General features: G+C 52.4%; 1 protein-coding gene across 4 annotated transcripts in view; it reads right to left on the bottom strand.

Moving 5' to 3' along the window:
- Window positions 1-684: 684 nt before the first annotated feature.
- DCLK1 (doublecortin like kinase 1) overlaps window positions 685-23,685 on the bottom strand; it is a 305,725-nt gene continuing 282,724 nt past the window's right edge. Inside the window, exons 16-18 of one of the 4 annotated variants that reach the window (XM_058276956.1) lie at window positions 22,093-22,206; window positions 17,296-17,369; window positions 685-6,025 (exon numbers count right to left, since the gene is read on the bottom strand). In XM_058276956.1, the coding sequence (XP_058132939.1) occupies window positions 5,968-6,025; window positions 17,296-17,369; window positions 22,093-22,206 (246 nt within the window). In that variant the 3' untranslated portion in view covers window positions 685-5,967. Of the gene's footprint in view, window positions 6,037-17,112; window positions 17,370-22,092; window positions 22,207-23,685 lie in introns of those variants that run through there. The other 3 variants (XM_058276955.1, XM_058276957.2, XM_058276954.2) reach the window with 3 other exon arrangements.

Genomic DNA, 23,685 nt, shown 5'->3' with positions numbered 1-23,685 from the left:
GCCTAGTGACCGCGGGACAGAGGAGCAAAGGGGAAAGCCGCCCCAGGATGGCAGGGAAGGCGGGTGCTAATTTCACAAGTGCCCGGAGAGACTCCCACCCCGGCACGGACGGCCGAGGGGCTGGCGGGCACTGTGGCGCGCCGGCTTTTCCATCTCCCAGCAGCGAAAAAAAACCTCAGGTAGAGAAGAGTTTTATTTCATTTTACAGTTCTTCAATTTTCTGGAAGGTCAACATTGCACGTACAATGCCTACTGGGAAATGGCTGTAAAAATGGCAGCTAATTACAGGTTAGTGGATAAAACAACACTCGCCTTTCTCCAGGGAGCTGGTGCACAGAGGGTGGAGGATGAAATAGGGCTGAATGGGATCTCATTTCTCCGTGTTCATCCAAGAGCCGGCCCAGGCAGGGAGGTAATACGGGGAAAGGGACATTTTTGGAATAGTTGTTTTTGAGTTATGCTCATGAAATGTACACTCTGCCGTGGAGGACAGGCGGGAGCCCACACTGCGGCCGCGTGACTAATTTCCAAAGCCTCGCTCAGCGAGAAGTCCCGGAGCACACAGCTGGGTATTCCTTCCTGGACTGAATGTGTCAATTGTGAGTTGAACGAAAGTGAAATTTTACTCCATTATGGCAGAGTAAACCGAGGAGTGGACGCTGCAGCTACGGTTTCACGTAGTAGTTCAGACACCAAGTGCTACTATTTTATTAATTTTAAGAACATGTTTTACATAAAAACAAGTGACATCATAAAAGCTCAGTTGATAAATGAACATAACATATCACAGATGATTTCATTCCATATTAACCTACATTTATTAGCATAAACTGAGGGATTGGGAAAAAATCGGGTCTCGTTCCAGCTTTAATCATGGATACAGATCATTTGAAAGTTACTTCATTAGGATTCTGAAAATCAAAGATTATCTGATCCACACAGCAACCAATAAACTTGGCATTTTCAAAGGAAACGCAGGATTTTTTTTCTTGCACCAAACAGAAACCTTTTAGAAACTTGTTTAAATGCATCAAGTTCCCAGTCCACCTTTTTAGTATGCATGAGAAAAACACTATTTAATTTCACACTCAACTAATCCTTTAATAATTTTCTTTCTGCCAGAATGAAAATGGCTATTATTAATTTCCTAATAAAATTAAAAAAAAATAGTTATCGAGGATATGACCCTAACCTTGGACCAGTTTCAATTTCTTTTTAATGTTTCTCAGAATACACTGAAGATTAATGTCAATGGCAGGTGAGAAATTGTCCCGAGGGACCTAGTCAAGGTCTTTTCCTTACCACATCCGAGTGAACCGGAATGAATTGACATTATAGTATCTTTATCATCACTTTAAAAATTCCACGTTCTTTTTAAACCACCAGCGAAGGCCTTGAGCACTATTTCTTACTTTAAATTAACAAAGTATATCACAGGCAAAAAATATACAATTTCATAATGAAAGCAACATTAATTTAATTGACCAGAAAAGAGTGTGCAGGGAAGGAGAGACTGTTTTTCCATTAGGGGAACAGAATGAAAGGAGGTCTTTCACTCGTCTCCATGGGCAAGATACTGCAAAATCTCATGCTAAGAACACCTGCCAGCTAGAAGCTCACTGAAGAATGGTCACGCAGCTTTGGTGGCGTGGCCCATCACGCACGCACGCTCCTGACACAGAATGCAACATTCCCAACCCCAAGCATTCCAAGACTGCCCTCCGTTTCCTGTTTCCCACCAGTTTATGGCCCTTGCTGTCACTGGACAGTGGATGCATATTTGAGATGATTGCAAAATAAAAGACTGGCTTCAGAGCACCTCCCCTTCAAGGATGTAATTACATACAAATTCATTTCCTTCTGACAGGCTGAGGGACCCCATTTGTTACTGCTTTACATCGAAGCACCATTGAGCCCATTTTTATAGCACATTGTAGTGTCTCAAGTTTTGTTTATTTACTTGCAAGCAATGGAAGTTGAAAGTGTGTTATTTTGGGCTCTTGTCATTTCTGAATGGACAAATATGTTAGTTATGTAAGTGCTTTTAATCACCGTTTTCCCCAACAGACTAGAATGGCTCCGCGAAATCTGATGATTAATTAAGGAAATTCTTATCTCCCCAAGAAATATCTGTCAGCTCCTCTACCACTGCATGCAAAATAAGGGTCTCCTTGAGAGGATTTTTCCAAACTTCTAATGAAAACGGCACACAAAGTGAGGGAAGGCGCCCCCTGAAAGGACCAACTTTGAGTCTTTCTAAATCTTTGGACAAAAATTTCACACAGGAGTTGTAAAAAATTAATGATTTACAAACTAAAGATATGTTATCTACAATACACACCAGGTGACTCAATTTAAAAACAATCCACATCCAAATGAATAATTATGCTAAAACTGCCATCTTCAATTGCAGTGCCTTTCAAAATTCTGAAATCCTAGTTGAGGGGACATTCCAGAAGTTTTTCTTGTTCTTTTCCTAGATTTGGGCAGCAGCAGGACACAAACCCTCACTCTTTGGTAAGGCCCCACACAGCAAACTCTAGCCTGGGGCCTGTTTTTATGGTCAAATGAAAAACCTTTGAAAACAGGAGTTTATCACGGAGATGCTGACAGATCTTTACGCAGGGAAGGGCTGGCGGGCAGCACAATCGTATTAAGAGCCGCTCCCTCCGCGCAGGGTTCAGTTTTCTAATGGGCGCCCTTGGCCAGCAAACAGCCGCGATTTAACGAGCTTGAACTTGGTCACACGGTAGCTCTGTGACCCGCTAAGCCAATTTTTCTTTTTCCTTCTTTCTTTTATTTTCTTTAACTGAAATATGCCTCGAAGGGTAAAGGACTGCAATTTTGGCCTTCATTCATGGATATATTGTTCTCTTTCAACGACAGCGGAAGGGCCTGCTAACCGGAAGCCGCGCGGGAGCAGCGGGGAGCCGAGGGCTCATTGACCACGCGACACCAGGCATTTCCAGGAGTTTATTCACATTTTTCCTCTGCTTCTTTTAATATGCATCACGTGTAAATTGGACGAGGGATACTGTAAAAACATTTCAATGACTGCAACCTTACTTTTCCTTCTAACAACTGGGAGCATTTCACATGTTCATTGATGGAGAAGAAGAAAATGATTCCTGCTACAAATGTCAAGAAAAAAATGTGTTCATCAGTGTGGACAGTTCTCATCTACAGAAGAGATTTACATGATGCAAACAATGAAGGAATTTTCCCTTAACTAGCCTCCGACTGAACCGAAAAGATGCGCCTTCAGATTCCCTTGAAAGTGCCCCGTGGTTGTCACGTGTCCTCATCGCCAGGCCACAAGAGCTCGACAAAACGGGGGACACAGACACATCGGCGGTGGTGACTCAGGTGATCATTACAGAGGAACCCTGCCATTGCGGTTTCTACTCTCTATAAGTGAAATAAAAAATAAGGGCCATCTGGTTACAGAGATCCCTTGCAGGGCACCACCACTTAACAACCTCATCCTCAACTATCCGAAGAGTGTCGTGAAAACAGAGGAGACCGTGCTGGCGACAGGCCAGGCTGCATGGCTGCCCCGCGGTGGTCAGCGTGTTTTGTGTGCTCTGCCAGCCCTCCGAGCGTGCTTGGGACGCGGCAGCCTCCTGCTGGGAACACGCACCCCGCTGGCTCTGGGCTCCCCTCCGTGCCCCCTGCTCGGCATACCTCAGTCTCCAGCCCAGCACTGGGGTCCCCGGGCCGCGCGGGCCCAGCGTTCCTTGGGGCTGCCCTGGGCAGCCTGCTGGAAACGCAGGGCAGTGCTGTGTGGCCCGGGGTCCCCATGGACTGTGGGTAGAAAGGGCGGCACTCCTGGAGGCTTTGCACCCTAGAAGCTGTGGGTGTACGCCCCACCCGTGCAAGAGAAGCAGAAGTCACGGGACTGTGTGCAGAGAAAGGAAGGAGCTCGCTGCCCACCGTGGCCGGTCCCCGGTGAGTCCTGCCCTCCTGAGAGTGCAGCCAGGCCAGCAGCTCCCCGGGGCTGGGAGCAGCTCGGCTCCCAGGTTCCAGAGCCAGCTGTCACTTCTGCCAGTTCAACGTCTTTCCGAGTGTGAAATGCCGACCACCCTTCCTGGTCTCTGCCCCTCAGCTCCAGCTCCCTCCCCCCAAAACCCCACCGACTGAAGTGACTTTGTGATTTGGGCACCATTACTTCTGCACTCTCAAAAGGGGGGCACTCTCAATAAAGGGGGAAAAGGCCAGGACGACACACACCAGAGGGAGAAACCCAAATGCAGAAGAGCAGAAAAATTCAGGAGATTGTGTTGCAAAAGCAGTCACAGAGGGCAATGAAAAAATCTACATGAATATATATTGTGGTTTATGGGTAGAAGAGTAAAAAACAGCAATTGAAGACCAACGTGTACTTGATAATAAAGGACTGACTCGAGAAAGGTCATACGCAAATTTCAAGACTTTCGGATATTAAAGTATGTTTTAAAAACTCCTGAAGGGGGGCAGAATTCAAAACAGAGCAAATCGGGACTGCTCGGCCATCCCTCCCTGCCCAGCTCCTGAACCTCGGCCCAGAAGCAACCCCAGCGTCCAGCTGGCCTGGACCCAGCGCGGCCACAGCCCCCCGAACCCGCCACGACGGGGGTCAGTAGATGAAAAGCAAGCGGCAGCCCCCTCCTGCGGCGACACACCCCTTGGGACCCCCAGACCCGGGCTGGGTTGAGGCTGACAGGTCTCACCCAGGGCTTGGCCCTGGATGGGCAGCAGAGGGGAGCGGCCTGCAAGGGCCGTGGGAGGGGCCTGTCCTGCTCTGCAGGGACATGAGGGACCCGAGGCGCGCAGAACTGCCTGAGAGGCAGCTGGTTTCTTCCGCGCCGTTTCCAGGACAGCCCGGGTGGTTTTCTCCCCGCGTCCCCCTCGGCCACCCGGCATGGCACCTGGCTGTGGCTCTCCGCGCCCGCCCCCTCCCCGCCTCGTCCGCAGGGGCTGGGGTCAACGACAGGACCGCACTTCCTCGCTCTGTTTGAAATTCCAGCCCTCTAGAGCACCTGGCAATTTATTGCTCTTTTCCACAGGTGTTTTCTTTCCTAGGGACAGACCCTCACTCGCCAGGCAGGGGACAGGGCACGTGCCTCCCCGAGGCCTGGGCTGGCGCGAGCAGCAGCTGATGTGGACGCAGCATTTCCGGGGCGTTGTTAGCACATCTGCACAGGGACCGATTTTGGGGCTGGGGAGCACCGCCTGCTGCTTGGGGACAGGCTGTTTGCCGTAAACCCGGTTCCCTCGCGCTGGGCCCCCGGCTCGCTGCAGCTGATAGTCACACCCCCAATGCAAAGACCACCCCCTTTCCTAACAGGACGCCGAGCGAGAGGGAGGGGTGCAGACGGCGGAGCCAGAGACCTGCTGTTGGCCAAACTCACGTAAAGGGACAAGCAAGGTGGCCTGCGAGGCGCCCTTCTCCTAGGGACATCTCGGCGTCGAAACGCCTTCAGTCTGCGGCAAAACCAAGAAGCGAGGGTGTACATCCAAGGCCCGAAACGTCCCCAATGAGGGTTCTCGGGAAAATTCTAGGGACTCAGGGTTACGTGTGCTATGTTACATACTGCAGATCCTAGCTCGACTGGTGAAAACATCCATTGCTCCTATCTTAAAAAAAAACTGAAACCGGACCCCCTCTGAGCGTCCTGGCAGCAGCGAGCTGCCGCCGGCACCAACCCCGCGGTCGTCTCATTCGGCACAGGGGGGCCGCTAGGGACGTCGGGAAACACACTTTCTGCTCTGCCACTCGAGCCCCGAGTGCCAGACAGCTCGGAAGAAACCATTTTACATAAACTTGGAAAAATCTCAGAGTCTCGAAGGGTTAGGCGAGGACGTGGAGGGGAGGGTCTTCTTAGAAGGGCGAGTTGGGGGAGCGCACAGTCTCCGACGAGCTGGGGGAGTAGTCCTCCGACTCCGAGGTGGCTTCTGGGGGCGCGGGCTGGCTCTTGTAGCGGCCCCTCACATTCTGGTTGCGTCTTCGTCGGAAAACCTGCCTCTCCTTATCAAGAGCGGTGGTCTGGCAGGGGCATAAAATGAGAAAGAGGACAATTAGGCCGCGAGAAGGGACACGCTGCCCCGTGTCGGGACCCCTCGGCTCCGGTGCCTTGCCCCCAGGTCCCCCAGCCACCCGCGGCCCCCCAGGTGCCGCCGAGGCAGGCGCGGCCGCTGCCCGCCGTGGAGGACACCGGTGCCCTGAACACGAGGCGAGCCACGGCGCCCCTGCCCCTCGCAGCCCCGGCTCGAGGCTGTTGCGTGCCGAGGAGGGCGGCGGCTCGGGGGGTCCGTGTGTTTATTTTCGCTTTTGTTTTTTGTTTTAGGAGGTTCTGGGGCTCAAAGTGGCACCGTCCACGTGGAGCCGGCGCTCTGCAGGGCGCTGCTTGTGTGGTTTTGAGGCTGCAGGGACGGAGCCGGGACCAGCGGCACCTGCCTGGAGGCGCACCTCGCGGGGTCGTTTGACGGCGCCTGAGGCTCGGGAAGCTGCGGTGGCCTCGGGGGGCCCGGACGCCCCGTCTGTGCCCCCTCCCCTGGGAGGGCCTCGCTGCTCCGCAGGTCGGACACGGGCTGCTGCGCAGGGGTTATGATAACATCAGGGACCCGCGTCGCTGCACCCAGCTCTGCGCATCGTGGGAGACACTGGACACAGGCCTGGGCACAGTGGGGCCTCCAGGGCGCAGGGCCTCCAGGGCGTGGGGTGGGTGGGGGCACAGCACAGCAGGGCAGGGGCTGGAGACGCTCACAAAGCTGGCGGTGCCCTGGGAGCTTCTCGGAACAGGACGTGGCCTGGAGGCGATTCTGCTTTTAAGAGATTATTTTTCCTGGATGGGGGTCGGTGCCACCATTTTTCTCCCTTGGAAATTTACTATTAACTTCTTCAAAGAACAGAGATAAGTTTACAGCCGGCCTGGTTCTGAGAACAAAGTGAAAACAGCCTCGCGCAGCCGCAGGCAGCACTGGCTCACCCCCATCTAAAACGGGGTGTCCGAGGCCCCAGGTTGGAAGGAGCAAAGGCGGGCGGGGCCGTGGCCTCCTGCGCTGCCCCCGACCCGCCCGGCCCAGGCTTGCAGCGGCTGTTAAGGGGTCGGGGAAGCGCTGGGTCGAGCGTCCACCTTTGATGCTCCGTGAACTTTCAAGGACCCTCGTGCACACTGTCTGGTCTTAAACCTACTGAGCTTATGATATCTTCAGCCTCATAAAACCAAATGCCCGATTTTATTTAAAACACCGTCGAGGCGCCATGCCCTGCTTTGCTGCTTTGCCTTCTGCTCGAGCTGACGCATCTCCCCGGGGCAGAGGCGACCGAGGGGAGCGCAGAGCTGCGCTGAAGCCGAGGGACTACGACCCTCCCCGCACAACATGCCTCTGTCCCTGACCTCTCGAGGAAGGGCTCCTCGGCGGCGGGGGGCGGCCGGGGCTGGGCCGGAGCCCGTATGCCTTCGCCTCGGCCGTGCACCTGTGGGGACGGCGCCGGAGCAGCCCCTTCCCGCCCTCGCAGAGCAGCTCAAGGTGACGACGGACGCGCCGATGCTTCCCAAACGGCGACAGGGCCCGGGAATGTAGGCATTTTTCCTTCACGATTTCATGTAAGATACAGTTTTAAAAACAAGTAACTGCCGTTCAGGGGGTGGCGGTGCATGCTGAAGGCCGCGGCTCTGCAAACACAGCGTCCACGGTGTCGTCAGGAGGCCACTGGCCGCCGCACGGAGGCCACACAGGTCCTCGGCGGCCCGTCGCCTCACGTCACCCTCGCGCCACCAGAGCCTGTCCGGTGCCGGCCAGTTGCCCCTGTGTAGGCCTGCCCCCCGCTTCCGCGCGGCCCCTGCTTGAAACTGCTGGCCGTTGCCGCAGACGGACCCCGGGACTCGGGCCCCGCCGGCCTTGCCGAGCTCGCCGCGGCCTCGCGGCCCTCGTTCTTGGAAGCAGACAGCGGCCATGCCTGCGTGTGCGGCACAGGGCGAGAGGCGTGTCCCCGCTGGCTTCACGGATCGAGTTAAAGGAGACTTTGGGAAGCACCTCTGTCCAGCGCTCGGTCGTTGCAGCAGGGACACCGAGGCACAGGCGCATGGAGACCCTTGGCCTCAGGCACTGACCAAGAGCAGAACTCAATTCTCCTCCTGCATGAGACCAAGCGATTTCTCCCCGTGTGCCCCCAGGTCGACTGAAACAACAGAGCAGCACCTGGGCCTTCACTGCTTCTGTCAAAAGCCCCTGGTGAGCAGACAAACCTCCCTCGGCGAGGCCAGGGTGCAGCTGCAAGCAGCCCCTCTCTGCACCCTGGGGCCGAGTTGGGTGAGCAGCTCTACCTGCCCAGGGCCTCGTGACGCCCGCCCAGGGCCCCAGCCACCGAGCTCTCAAGCCTCCCCAAAGGAGTCCCTGCCCACAGCCCTCTCCTCCCGGAGCGCACTGCTCCCGGCCAGGGTTCACTTGGGGACGCCTCCCTCTCAGGGCTCCCCTAACAGGCTAGCGCTGTTGGGGGTCCACCTGCCCGCCCCGGCGTTTCCTCAGCTGCCTCCCCCGCCACCCTGGAGGCCACGACCAACCCTTGGACACACCCTCCGTGTGCTCCACGGTCCAAGAGGCCACTCGGCCCATGCTATGGCTGTGGCCACGTGGGAGAGGTCCCCGGAGGTCCAGCCCTCTCTGTCCAGCGTGGCCGGCCCCTGCCCGGCCCACGCGGAGCTGACGTGACGTGCCCCGGGCCTGCCCGGCCACAGCTCCTCCCGGCAGCCGAGCCCCGCCCGGCAGTTACAACGCGCCTGCGCACAAGCCTCCAGTGTCTGGCTCCAGCCGTTCTCAGGACAACTCCTGCCGCTAGTCCTGCGCGGCTGACCGCTCCTCAGCGGCCCTCCCGGCCCTCCACGTTCCCCAGCTGGGGGTGCCCCTAAAGGGTCCATGCCCCTCTCAGTGGGGGGCATCTTGGGACCAGGACTAAGCCTGAGCACACTGCGTGGCCCTGGTCCCCACGGGGTTCAGGGGGGACCACGACGGAACTTCCATCGCACCTCCGCAGTGATCCTGGAGCCGAGTCCAGAGGGGACGGCCAGGCTGGCGCTGCCCCCACGTCCTGGCACCACGTGGAGCCCCAGACCAAGGCCGACAGGGATCAAAAGGCACGAGTCCCCGCCGCGTGCCCCACGCAGCCAGGCCGGGGGCTCTTCCCGTGACTTCCATTCCCGTGTTGTCGGAGCCGGTCGTTGGGGTTTTCTTTGTTTGCCAGCAGAGCCGGCCTGTCCTGAACGCACCTCTGCTGCCTCCCCCCTCTCTACCTGGGCTCAAGGTGTTCTCCCACCTGGGACTCTCTCCTCTCCGCCCACTCAAATGTATTCATTCTCCAAGGCCTGATCAGATTTCATCTCACTCCCCGCACCTTTCCTTTCTAAACTCCTCAGGTGTGCATTGTCTCGACCAAGCTTCTGACACTTAACTGCACACTGGCCTCCTATTGTCTTTTGTATGCATATTTCCCAAATACCATGTAAACTCTTATAGAGTAGGACTTAAAACTTCTTTGCATTTCCAAAATGCCGAGCAAACCAAGGCATGTGTTAAAGAATTTCTTAAGTAATACAAAATTAAATTACTTTAGATGGTTATGTATTTTACTTTCTGAATGACAGAAAAATAGAACCCCAAAGCAATTCTATAACACGAAAGAGTAAGAAGAGTATTAGTCATCAATATTTATGAATACAATTTGCGTTCTAGATATGATCAAATTATTATGTTGGGTAAAATTAATATTCTCTTCTATTGATGCATTTATCCATTCAACAAACATTTACTGTGGCCCAATTTCTTGTCACATACACACTGTCATATGTAATAGCTTTAGAACTTTAGCTGAATCGATAAAATTTGCAATTGAGTTCTGCAGCCCCCACACACAGTGCAGGACACAGAGGAAGTCAATGAAGAAATAGGGCTATATGTTACTACATACTTTTAAAAAGGTATTGCTACAAGACTATACCATCAAACTGGCCAGCCCCTCCCCCTAAAAAAGATTCAAAACATAATTTGCCCCCTGAAGTACTGCATCATAAATGTAAATTCTGGATCCTCCCAACCTTTCCTAAAAGGCAGCTTTACTCTTTATCAGTCACAAAATTCCTAGATGTCACACAAAGAGACTCTCTTCCCTTGATTCCTGGTAAAGCAAGGTTTTGTCCCCAGGGACGGGCTCCCAACAGTCTTATTATTTCCCTGGTGGCGTAGTTTTGGATCTGCTGCTTTGCTGGAACATGAAGGGACTTGCGGTGGAACTCCCAAGCATGTCCTCAGCAGGCTACCACTTCATTAAGAGCCTGCAGGAGGAGCTAAAGCAGCAGGATCACATTTTGGGGTTAATTATCACAGGTTCAGGTGAGCAAGAAATCTCTCAAGTTTCTGGAGTTGACCAGTGGTTACTGAGTTATTTAAAATATATGTGCAGTACCAACTGCTATACTATGTCCTGGGAGAGTTCTAAAAGATGATGGACTAGGAGAGCCTGGGAAACAGAATACTTGATAATATGTTACAGAAAAACAGACTAATATAAGCCTGTCCCACATGGAAGAAACACCGCACACCTACCTCACACTGTAAACCCCTGGTCATCACAAAGCACACAGCCCTCAGGAGCGGCCAGATCCAGGCTGAACACAGGGCTGGTAAGCGTCACGCCAGCTAGCTGAGCAGCGCAGGTGGCCGCATACGGGTTAGATATCTTAAAGAAAGGAATACCTGTGCTTTGGCGCCTGCCACAAGACCAGGCACACACGCCGATGCCGCACACTCAGAGGTCTGCTATTGCGTTGAAATGTGATGCTTGGATATTTTAAACTTTGAATTTTGACACTCACTGGGTTTAGAAATCAGCTTGAATACGTATGACATCTCTGGCTGGTCTACCGATACTGCTTAAAGAGAAAACCCAGCATTTTCTGTGTTTCTGGGGGAGGCCAGGGATGATTGAGAATATGGATGGAGCCTTAGCTTTCTCTCTGCAAAGCTGGCCTTGGGTGGTAGCTTTAGCCTAATCCCCTTGAAAGCAGCATTTGACAGGAATCAGGAGAACTTGCATTTTGTTCTAGCTCAGCTAATTATGGGACCTTGGAGAACTTGCATTTTGTTCTAGCTCAGCTAATTATGGGACCTTGGACGTGTCTTCTCACTACACTGACCCCTAGTTTCCTGGTCCATACACTCCTTGGGGTGGTGGTGCTACAGGGCTTGCTCCCCTAGAGGAACTTTCACTATAAAATCCCACAAACACGCTTCGCTATCACCACCGACCTACTAAAACGGGTTATGATTTTCTTTTAGTTAACAATAGGCCTTATAGTCCATGGACGAAAGTACTTCCTCCTGCAATATGTGCAGGGTTTGCAAACGATGCACCTCATTTTCATTGCGAGTCAATGTTTTCTGTCGTGCCAGTAATTATCGGATTGAAGCAACTGCATTTTTCAGAGGCAAACGTTGACTGCTTCCCCCTTTTTGCTTTTCTTAATTTATTGCCAGCCATCACACAGAGTCTTCATTTCATTAATAAAAGAACATGATCGTGCATGCCGCCTTTGCGCCCATCCATTATTCATAGCGCCGCGGAGCCTGAGCTGGCGGCCGCTGTTGGGACATTCACCCCAGAAGCCCTCCTTCTGCAGGGGCTGCTCGGCCCTGCTGGCCATTTTGGAAATGTTTTGCTTGCTACTAAAATTAAAACTGACAAATGGATTGAAATGTCCATGCTCCTCGTTTTATTTGGCTTGCTGTCATGCTGATTACAGTTCTGTTTCGTTTTGCTTTAGTACTCTTTTGGGGTCTCTCCAGGAACTCGAGCACAGGATCCCTGGCGTGGCATTTCCCTAAAGTGAAGATGAGTTTTGGAATGAAACCCGGGAGCCTCCGAGCTATGTGCTGGGCACGACTCCCTTAGCTCCATTCTCCACGTCCCAGGCAGAGCCCCCCGCCTGTCCACCACTTAGGAAACAAGGCTCGACCTGCCGGCCTGATTCTTAAGAGAATCTCCAGCTGGCCTCGCTCTGCCACTGGTTTCTGATAACACCTGCCCCCCCACCAGGGGTCAAGTGACAGCCACTTGCGGGGGGGCAGTGTGCAGGCATCTAGAGGGCAACTCTGGCTCGCCTTCCTCTGTGGGACAGTCTCCTCGAGGAGAAGCTGAGCCGAGCTGCCATTCTGTAGTTATTTCATCACCTGAGTAAGCTCAATTACCACGGGCATGGCCTTAGAAAAAAACTACAAAAACTGTAGAACGTACCGAGCAGATGAAGTGGAGGTAACTCCTTTTCTTACAAAGTCACTTTGAGCTCTGCCCAAAGACTTAGTACTGGGTCACGATAAATGGACTGTGACCCTAGATCATTCCGTGTGTGACTTGATGACCAAAACGCAAAAAAACCCATCTCCCCTGGGAATCGCGGCTCCTCCAGTTGAACGACGCCCTCTGTGGAGGGTTCACTCGTGGAGCCAGCCACTGGGAGCTCTTCACCGAGGGCCTCCGAGGTGCCGCGCGTCTTCCTAGGCAGTGGAGGTCCAGCTCTTAACCGGCCCAAGTGGCTGCCCTCGTGGAAGGCGTGCTCTTATAGGAGGCACCTTTGAATTAAGGCACGTTTCCCCCACACAACAGGGGTGGGGCTGCTGTTTCGGGGAAGGGCCAGGCAGTGGCTTTTAGGCTCCGCAGGCCACACAGTTCTCTGGCACAACTACTCGGTCTGGAGAGCACAAGCAGCCAGTGTGTAAGCCCATGGGCACAGCTGGGCTCCATTAAAACTTTATTTTCAAAAACAAGCAGTGGCCTGGATGTGGTCCCCTGGCCATCCTCTGCCAACCCCTGCCCTAGAGGCTAACGTTTTCAACTTGTGCTGAGTTTGGGCGATAGCTATTTCAAGTGAAATTTAAAGCCACAAATGCGCATGGGAAAATCCAACCTCCAAACGGCTCTGCAGTTGGCACTAATTAGAGCATCAGAAAGTTCATGATTCCACTTTGAGGGCAAATGCTTAGAAGCGGAGAGATGAGTTTTACCGAGGAAATGCATCCTCCTAAGGAGTGGATGAGCTCCTGGAAGGAAGGGAACGCCAGCAGGCCTTGCTGAGCCCTCCGGGCTGGAGCCGTGAGCCACGGTCGGACGCTCATTTCACCCTCCCCACAGGTGCCGGAGGCTGCGGGCCACTTCTCGTCTTTACAGATGTGGAAACGGAAAACTGGAGATGGAAGGTGACTTGCTCAAGGTCACGCTGCAGGAAGCAGGGCAGGCGGCACCAAACCCAGGTCTCACCGAGCCCAAGCCCACGCGTCTTCCTGATGCAGGGCCACTTTGATGAAGCTCGTTTCATCGACTTTCAAGGCTTTTTCATTTCTAAAAGCAGCACGTGGTTGGCACGTACTGGCAAGCTGGCTCCAGGTCCTGACGTTTGTCGTCCTTCTGAATAGATTAGCAGGTACGGGGCGTCTTTAGGATGTGCTCTTGCCTGCACGTTGCGCGTGACCAAGGCGTCGGGGGGAGTCAGGGGGCACATTTGGAATCATTCAAACTATGGCAGGAATGGAGACATAGAAACGAGCGTGGACAGTGCTTCTACACCAAAAAGAGGGCAAGGGATTCTGAAGCTGGGCCAGAAAAAAGACACATCATTTTTGGTCAATGCTGCATTAACAAGAATTGCAGGAAAATGTATAAAATCTCACTTCAGTGATACCTGCACCACCAAGTAAGATCAGACTGCTGTGGCCAATGGCTCATGTCTAATAACAAGTCAGTTAAAGTCTAAAAGGCACTTACGTGTGGTCGGAGTCCTCTCTTAAGGGAACTCTAAGGGCAAAATGAGACCAAAAAAAACCCTCAAACGGAGGGCAACCTGTTGGACTTGCCAGAAGGTACGGCAGCCGTCTCCCTGCTGCTGCGCTCCTTCCCACGACCACCTGGTCTGTGAACTAAGGGGTGGAGGAGGGGTTTCCTACCTTTTGGCTTAATAACTCCCTCTTGCACCTGGAGTCCGGCTGCCAGGCCGAGCCTCGCTACTTTGGGAGACTTCCCTGCAGGGCAGCCTGGGCCTCCCAGGCTGACATCGACTCCTTTTTGGCGTGTTAACCTGCCAGCCCTGACCTCTGTCCCGGGACGGTGGCGCGAGTGGGCCTCAGCCAACCTCTCGCTGGACAGCGGGTGCCGTGACACCCCGCAGGGAGTCCATCTCAGGGGCAGAGCGAGGTCAAGGTGACCTGCAGGACGCAGCCGCCACGCACAGCCTCTGCTGCCTCGCCTTCTCGGCACGTTCTGGGAGCGCTGCGCTCGCCTCTGCGCCCCCAGCACGGCAGCACCTAGGGCCTGGAGCGGCCTGCATGGCCTCGGGGCGCCCAGCATGCAGGCCCTCCTCACCCTCACCCACCTGAGCCCTGGGTGCCTCTTGCCCTGGCGTTTGCCCTTGAACTACGCTGGCCCTTTCTGGCTACCGCCAGCTCTGGAATGTTCTCCGTGTCCCGCCGGCCTCAGCCTCTGCCACAGTGGCAGCTTCGCTTGGGAAGTGTGTCAACGTGGCGTCCCCCTCGGAGAAGGACGCATCTCAGGAGGAGAGAAATGAAACGGGCTGCAAATGTCTCCCAGCGGCGCGCACCACGAGGGCGCGGGGCCCCTGGCCAGAGGGAGGCCCAAGGGGAAGGTGCTGCTGAGCCCCCCTGCCAGCTGGAGAGGACGGGTCGCCACTCCCTGCCGCCCCCTGGGGAGCCCAGCCCGGCCCCGGACGTCTGCACGCGCTGCTGGGACTGGTGCACCGCCGCCCGCGTGTGCGGGGCCCTGGGGGCCGGCGGCCCCGCCGCACGCTGCTGCCACCCAGCTGGATGCAGGTGCCCGCTTCCGGGGAGCCAGCGGCACCCGCGGTTGGGAGGCGTGCGTGGCTCTGGGGCCCATGGCCTAATGAAACCCCCTAATTAAGCCTGTGCCAACGCCTGGCGCTCGCTCCTCCGCGGAGCCCGGCACATGGGGCACGCACCCCGCACAGCGTTAGCTATCCACACTGTTGTTACTGCCCCCAGCTGGAACACAGCGCGGGTGGGGTGCAGAAGGAAAGGGAGATGATCTCCCATCTGCTCCTGCCCATTACTCAGCGACGTGTCACTCTGCCTGCCGGTGGGAACCGTCACGAGGGGCTCGGGCAAATGGCCTCTTTATCCTAGGCCACGTTCATGTATTATTGGGCTTGTCCCTGTTCCCACAGGTTTGATGTTTTAATTTCTAGAGGTTTATCTTCCTGTGAAATCAGATGGATTTATACCATAATTTTTTATACAAATATGCATGAACTGTAATTAGATGCATTTGGTATACATTTTTAATTTTGTATCGGCTCTGCACAAATGTTTTGTTAATACGCCTGAGGTTAGGAGACATACAATTAAAAAAGGAAGGCTGCGTGGTGCGCTTCCATTTATAGAAAGTACCAAATCAGGCAAAGCCCATCGATGCGGAGGTGAAGGGCGGGGGTTCACCCTGGGGAGCGGCGCCTGGAAGGCCGCGCGCCAGGAGGGCGCCGCCCCTGGAAGGGCATGGGGCCTGGACGGGCGTCACCCATGTTAGGGTGTATTCCTGGGGGGGCCGCATGCCTGCAGGGCGTCACCCCTAGCGGGGCCTCCCACCTGGAAGGGCCTCGCGCTAGGGGGGCATCACCCCCGGAAGGGCACGGGGCCAGGGGGGCGCTGCCCATGGAAGGGTGCCATTCCTGGAGGGGCCTCATGCCTGGAGGGCGTCACCCATGGAAGGGTGCCATTCCTGGAGGGGCCCCGTGCTGCTGTGGGCGCTGCTACAGGGGCGTGCTCGGTTTGTGAGACTTCACTGATATGTGCACTCACGACCTGTGCACGCTTGGGGATGTACGTTATCTTTTGGGAAGAAGAAAGAGAAGGATGGGTCACATTCCACATAAGTCAGAATGAAGAGTCTGCACAAAGGAAAAGCACGATTAATTCACCTCCTCCCCCAAAAAAGAAAAGGTTCAAAATAAGGTTCTTCCTACGTGAACAAAGCTAATTTAATTCGGTAAATACAAAGGTTGATGTCCAGCTTCTACGAGTCTAGAAGCTACAAACAACCTGTGAAAAACTGACTTCTGTACTTGACTGAAGCTTGGGTGGCTTCTCACTTTAAACAGATTTGAAAATGATCACTATCTTAGGTGTTTGGATAGTCTGTCGAGTGTGACTTCCCTTGGTTTTGAGTGTCTAATACAGATGGAAAATTAGGGGTCATTTTTTGTTTGCTTTTGTAAAACTACAGCAGTCCAAGTCACGATAAACGCCAGGACGACTACTCTGTTTCTGCTGAAATGCTCCATCATTTGGGGGAAATAAATGCCACAACCAGTGGCATTATTCTCAGCAGAGACTAAGATATGGAGCTTTACCTGGGATCATGTCAAACACCGAGATGGAGAGGAAAGCTTCCTGAGAACTCCTCAGAGCTCACTCTCAGTCCATCAAAACCATCCTGCCTCTGGACAACTTACAGAGGCAAAACACCGCCCCTGGGAGGGAAAGCCAGGGCAGCTGACTGGAATTGAAAACAGATGGATGGAATTCTTAACCCAGTTTAAAAAAATCAATACTTCCCATGGTCCCTTTTGCTTGAGGACAGAAGCCAACTAAATAATCTGACAGTTACAAAATATTGAAATATCAATTCATGCAATAGCTAGTACATAGAGGGATTTCCAGGGGGAGAAAGGTAACAATAAAACAGAAACAAAACAAAACAAAAAGGTGGAGAATTCGAAAACACAAGCTCACCAACACACACACAATGCATTCTATAGCTCATTGCACTTGGAGGAGCTCCTACGGAGGTGGAAATGTATCGCTTCATCCACCCACCAAGGTCAAGGTTGGAGTCCATGACTTTAAAATGACAGTATATACTTCTACAGAACATACGCCGAGGAACCGCTGTTCTCCATTTGTTACGGGACAGGAGAGCACCGGAAATCAGTGTTCTAATCGGCAACATCAGGGAAATGCTTTGGCTTTGACACCAAATATACTGTCCTTTTAACCGTAAGGAAAATTGATACTGAGCATGTGCAATGGAAAGAAAGCTGGCAAATGTCAGTGTGAATAATGGGTGAAAAAAAGGAATGAGGGGGTGTGGCATCTCAATCAAGATTAAAATGAAACTGATAAAGCAGCATATGGACTGGATAACAAATCAAAAGCATGTTTATCCACTGAAGGAACTGGTTAATGGAGACTGCCAGCACGTTGCCATGGAAACACTGACTGTTGCGCTGCACCATCTCATACCTTATCCAATACATTCCTGGTTGCTGGCAGTGGTCCAAAGACCCTGATCTCTTGATGGTAAACCCGTGGTCCAGCTGAGCAGAGAGAAATGGGCAACTCAGTGGCTCGACATTGTGCTAAAGAATTACGACTCCAGACCAAGCTCTCTTCACTTACTATATATATAAACATAAATGTACAGATAGCTAGAGTGCCGTTTCTTCAGGGCACCTAGCTAACATCCTAAATCTGCACATGGAAAATAAAAAGGCAAGAAAACACACGAATCCCTCTTAAACATCCTGGAGGCCAATTTGCTAGAACAGATGTAGTTTGTCAAACCAGTTTTTGAACGCACATTTAATAATGTCCTCTCAATTTCAGAAGAGACATCTCTTCAAATGCACAGAATGAGAACCGCTTTGCAATTAAATGAAGCTCTGAAATCAGCTTTAGCCACCTAAGAGAAAGCGGATTGGACCCCCCGAATCTTGTCCCATCAGGCTCAACTTTTAGGGCTCCATAATCACAAGGTAAAAAATGAAAAGAATCCCAAGTTTTGAAACCCCATAAAACACAGAAATTTGGAACTCTTTCAGAGTTAATCCTCAAATGCATATCTACTTTTAAAGGTGAACCTTAATTACATTTCTGAACCAAAAAGATATCTTATATAACAGTCAATTTTCTTTATGGAAAATAAAATAAAGTATTTTTCACTGTAGAGTAAAAACGCATATGTACAGTTAGTGCTTCTGATTAACACAAGGCACAATGAATAGAAACAGGATAGGCTCTCAAAGTTGTTCCACCTAGAGTAAGCTGTTAGCCTTTGACTACCTGGGAATAAAAGATTTGACCCCAAATCCTGAAAAACAGTAATCGCCTCCATTCCGCCCCCTTCCCGCCCCATTCTGCCCTTGAAAGGATGCAGCTTGCATATCTTTTTTTCATAGAGAAGCTCGTGAGTGCTTTCAAGTGTGGTACTGGTGCAATGCTACTGGCAGCTTTAACTTTGAAATTCACAAAGGCGGTTCAAAAACCAGCCGGGAGACCCAGCATTTAGACTAAAAACTACTTGGAGGGCTTAGAGTTCTGCTTATAAAGTAGGATATCCTGGTGTTTGTGGACCAGCAATGTGAGATTTTAATCTTTTTTTTTTTTTAAAAAAATGTGCATTTTTTTTCATTTAGGAAAAAACCGAAGCACACTTGCTGCTAGAAAGAGCAGGGCGAGCACTGGCCTCAGATCAGGGCAGCAGCTTCGAAACCGGCTCTCTAGTGCCATCTACAGGCCAAGCGCCAAGTCACAGTCCAGGGAACGTGCGGGCGCCGATCTCACTCCAGAATTAAGCTTCCCAGTATCACGGGGATTTGCATGCTAATTAGTATGGATTTGTTCAATTAGTCAGAAATGCTCTATTTCCATGAGCAAAATGCAAAAGAAGAAATTTAAGCATTAGTAAAACGATCAGTTAAAATAGACAACATTAAATGAAGAAAAATAAACAGGACCCGACGTTGCCGTCACCGGTTCTCCATCAAGCTGAGCAAATCTAATAAGGCCTCCCTCTGCTCCCGCACTCTCTGAAAGTCCACCGTTAAAATGTCATCCCTGATTTCATTTTATGTCCATAAATTGCATTTTAATAACCTTTTGTTTCCCCTTCTCGTCTGCGTGTGTTTTAATTCCCCGACTCCTGGGCAAGGGGGACAAAGGGGTTCTCGGGGAGGCGTCGCCCTGCCTGGCACCTCTCCCCTCGGCATCCCCGGCAGCTCGAGGGAACCGCCTCCTGGCCAACCCGAGGACTCTCCAACCTGCCCAGGACGCCAGCACCTGCGCCTCCTGTGCGCTTCCTAACGCGGGGGCCGGGAGCAGGGGCGAGCGCGCGACCACGCCAGCAACGCCGCCACGAGCGCGGGCTGGACCCGGCCCCAGCCGCTGCGGGCTCGGACAGCAGGCTCCTTCTCCCCTTGGTCACTATGAAAAAATACCTCCTTGCGAGCCCCATTCATCTACAGCAGGTAGTTAGGTTTCTAACAAGGAAGGAGAAGTACCAGTTTAATGAAAGATTACTAATTTGATGATTGATTTCCTGAAAAATGAGGTGATTAGCACTACGTTCTAGTTATTTTTTTAATTTTTAAAAGGGTATATATCATTTCCAAAAAAAATCAGTTAGAGGGGCAGTTTAAAATAAAATACATTACTTAATAGCCTCTGGGGAGAACATGCATGCCCAAGGAAATAAATTCCTTCTGATTATACTTATGCTGAAATCAGGTTTTTCCCGCCTAAATCTATCAAACAGAAATCACTGCAGCATTGTATTAACGACAGGCCTTTCTATCATGGGGGTGAGTGAACAATTACATTGCATTATAAAACTGTCAGCTGGTCCGCACAGGACGCACCATTTGCAGAGGGTGCTCCTTCCGCCTGCCGCTTAGGTGCAGCCTCCGAATGCTGCTCCTCCTCATAGGCACCTCAGTGTCCGTGGGAATACTATCTGACGGACATTGTTCCCTCATGACAGTCCCATGAGATTTAGTCCTTGTGCCTTAAGAACTACTCAGAGCTGTTCCGAGAGGCAGGGACCCCCCCCTCCCGCGACAGGGGCCCCCAGGCCTGGGGAGGGGGTGTGGGCTCCCCAGCGCGAAGGCAGGTTGGGGGGGCGCGAAGCGCACGCTCCCTGATGGGCCTGCTGGTGCTGCAACTGCTCCTGAGGCTTACAGTGCCATGGTCACGTTGAAATGTGACGGACAGTAGCTGACATTTGTACCGTGTGTTAGAGTTGAGAAGGCACTCTTTAAAATACATTTATCCAAGGGAACAGCCAATTATTTAGAGTCTGAGTAAGGTGATAATTATTTTTTAAAAACTTTGTGGTGGATAAAGATTGAAGAGGCATGCAACTAACGTACAAATCAGCGCTACATAGCCCACTTTACAATTTATATTACCCATTTGTGCAGTTTTTATGGAAAGCATGTTCATGAGGAACCGAAAAACTGCTACTGAATTGCAACCAAAATGGTCTTATCATATTTAGGAAAAATGTCAGTGGACTTCAACACAGCCGCTGTCATGCTTAGAGAGGCACTTAGGTTTCAGGAATTTTCCAGGTGGATTATCCTAGGATTTCCCTTTGAATCTATGCTGCCTGTCCCCTGGAAAACTGCACTGAAGTTCCTGCCTTTAGTTATAAGACGCCCAGAATACTGTGAACAAATCGGCATTGAGCAACCAAGGCAAACTAACCAAAGACTAAGTAAAATAAAGACCAGGAAAATGGAAAACAGCACCCCGGCAGGGTGGGACGCAGCTCTGAGCACCCTCAGCAGAGCAGATAAGCTGCCGTTCTCACGAGCGCATGCTGGCAGCCCATTCCAGAAGAGCTCTGTGGGCTCAGACATCTTGGGACCAACACAATTGAAAGAACAATGAAAACAGAGTATAGAACGTCTTGTTTAGTCGAGAATAATCAGCAGGAGATTATTACTTCCAAAAGTTACTGACTGAATATCAGCTGACAAAGAGCGCTGGCCGTCTGTGAAAGACATGGAGGCCAGTTTACTTCTACACTAGCTTTTCTTAGAAAGCAGGAAAGAGAGAGGGCAAGGAGGACAGCTTGACATTGTAAAACCTCAGCAGCACCGAGCATGGCTCAAAGAGCACGTGCTTCCGTCAGCACCGTCGGCTGACTCACGAGGCGAGCCATTAGCCTCTCCGGGACAGTATGCGTCACCCGCATTAACTAAAGGGACAGCGGAGGGACGGGAAGTGCAGACGATGTAAATGCAGCACGCCCTGGTGCCACCTGCAGATTAGGGGCGCTCCCACCAAATGCTGGGAATGGGCAGATGAAATCTGCCACTGATTCAGCTCCAATTTTATCTGGAGCACTACTGTAACTAAAATCGTGAAAGAGGAAGAAAATAAAAACACCCGTGGAAGGAGGTAAACACTCAGCATTGCTTGTGAGAGTGTAGTACTGTTGAATGACTTAAATACTTTCTGAAGTTCTCATCACAGCCTCTAAGTTCTGCGCTCAGGAAAGAAAAAAGGCCTCCAGTGATTTTCACATCAACTAGGCCGTTAAAGTCAGCGGGCTCTGAGGAAAGGGGAAGTTATTAAAAACCTCGGCAGTCTGGGGCGCGAATCTGTGTACTCTATTATAGGACACAGGGCCTGTGAGGTTTCACTGTCCCCCTGCCCAGGCCACTCTTGCCTAGAGCTGTTCCGGACAGCGTGCAGCGAGCAGCGTAGGTGCATATGTAGAAAACAGGAAACAAAAAAACCCTCGTGCAGCCGCAATAGTGAGCTGGCAAAGGTTCCGAGACTTTCACCTACAGGAACAGAGACGTCTAAGCAGCAGGACCTGGCAGGCCCCTCACCTGCTGACGGTGCTCCTGTGCAAGCCCCTGCCCGGCTGCTGCCCCCAGCTCTCCCCAGGCCCTCTCACTCAGCTCCCTGCCCCCCGGCTCCGAGCCGAGGGACACCCGGAAACCTTCTCCTCAGCGCCAACAAGCGTGCACTGGCAGGGAGTCTAGGGCAGGGGAGGCTTCCTGCTTTAAAACAATAAACCATGAGATTCATGTCTATGGTGAGACACCCTGGAGGTGTCGGAAAATCCGATTCCCAGGGAAGCAATCTGCCGAAACACGCAACCCCTAGCAGCCCCTCCCCGGGCCCTGGAGCGCCCCAGCTAAGCAGATGACCCGTTCTGCTCTCCCCGGGCAGGCTCCCCTGACGGCCGCCGGCCTCTTCGGCGGGGGGCTTTTTACAAAGTTCTTGGTGGATATTTCAGATGCTTACTGCTATGACAGAAACTCCAGCTGCTGTGCTATTCGGCTTCGGGCCCGTGTTGAAATGCTTCTTTATCTTTCCAGCTACTGACAGCTGATGCTCATTTTCTGGTAGGCCATCATCCTGAAAGAAACAAAAAAGGGGGTAAAGAAAGGAGAAAAAGGAAAAAAAAATGAGCAAAACGAGGCCCAAATCTTCCAGCCACAGGCAGTGACCTTGGCATTCGTTTAGACTCCAGGCTTGGCGCCCCCCAGGCTGCTGCCCGAGCTCACCTGCTGGGAGCTGAGAGCAGGGGCTGGCTCGTTTTCACGTCAGATCTAGGATTAGTTTTCCCTGTTACTGCACCTTTAGAGGTTAGTCTTTAAATAAAATTATTTCTGTTTTTACTTGGCCATTCCATAATCCCAGACAGCCTTCCAGGCAGAGTCCTCCCTGCTGCCTTCAAAGCCTGTTGCCCCGACCCACCCCACTTGAGCTCGTGACCGACGCTAGACAGGCCTCTCCCCTTTGCTAAATGCCACCGGACGAGCAGCGCCTGACGGTGTGCCACCACTTAGAGTGCGGCTCACTACGAAGAGGCCACAGGTTCTGGGGAGCCACAGGTGCTCTGCTCGCTATTGAGCCCCCAGGTCTCGGGAGCCGGCCCTGGCACCTGGTAGATGCTACGTCGACATGTGTAGAAAAATGAACATGTGGGTGATAAAATGTTTGTCCCTATCTGCTAAAGCCAAAACTCCAGGCAAGACTATCGCCGGCCGCCACCACTTTTCTTCTCTCCTTCCTCCCCTTGTTCGCCATGTCATGTCCTGGTTCTACACGGGGAAGAGTGGCTGCTTCTCGACCTGGCGCGCTCGCTCCCTTGCAGGTGCCATCCCGCCGTGCAGCACACTCCTTCCAGCAGCTGGTTTTTCCCACTGTGGGCAGGCTCCATCCTGGGGGTTTGGGGGGCGGCGGTGGGCGCAAACACAGGCATGGGCCCTGCTCTCACCCTGTGGTCCCTTTTTCTTCAAAATTTGGGTCCAAACGACCTGTTCCAAGACATTTCCCCCCATTAACAGAATCCATTCTAAGGGCTCTTTGGTAAATGCCTAATGCCTTTCATTACGCCGTTTGCATGGTTGCTCTTCTTTATCGGTGTTTGGTGATTTTACGGACCTATGTGGACCCTGAACTCTTGTCCTTTGTGCCACGTGCCACATTTTTGATCACCTTGAACACAACGCAGGCAGGTCTGCGAAACAATGAGTTGACCAGCTCATCCCCGTCTCTGGCTGGGTTTAGGTGGTAGAGTAATGGCAGGGAAAGATGCAGAAGTAAGCGGCGGGCCATCGCCACCCAGGAGAGCCCGGCTCGCAGCCCTCATCCCACTGGGAATACAGGGCAGGGGGGACCTGGGCCCCTTGGCAGACACGGCAAGTTGACAGACTAACGAGCTGGCAGGTGGCGCTCCCAGAGCATTGGTGCTCTGTGGCCCTCGGGTTCAAGACAAGGGTGAAGCCAGAGGAGTTCCGAGGAGGATGAGACCGCAGGCCGCGGGAATTTAAGCTAGGATTTTGGGGAGTACTTAAACATTGGACAAGGGATGAAGTGACCCGCCTTGAC

Source organism: Dasypus novemcinctus, chromosome 15, assembly GCF_030445035.2.
Source record: "Dasypus novemcinctus isolate mDasNov1 chromosome 15, mDasNov1.1.hap2, whole genome shotgun sequence".
NCBI lineage: Eukaryota > Metazoa > Chordata > Mammalia > Cingulata > Dasypodidae > Dasypus > Dasypus novemcinctus.
This window is presented reverse-complemented; position numbering and strand designations above follow the sequence as displayed.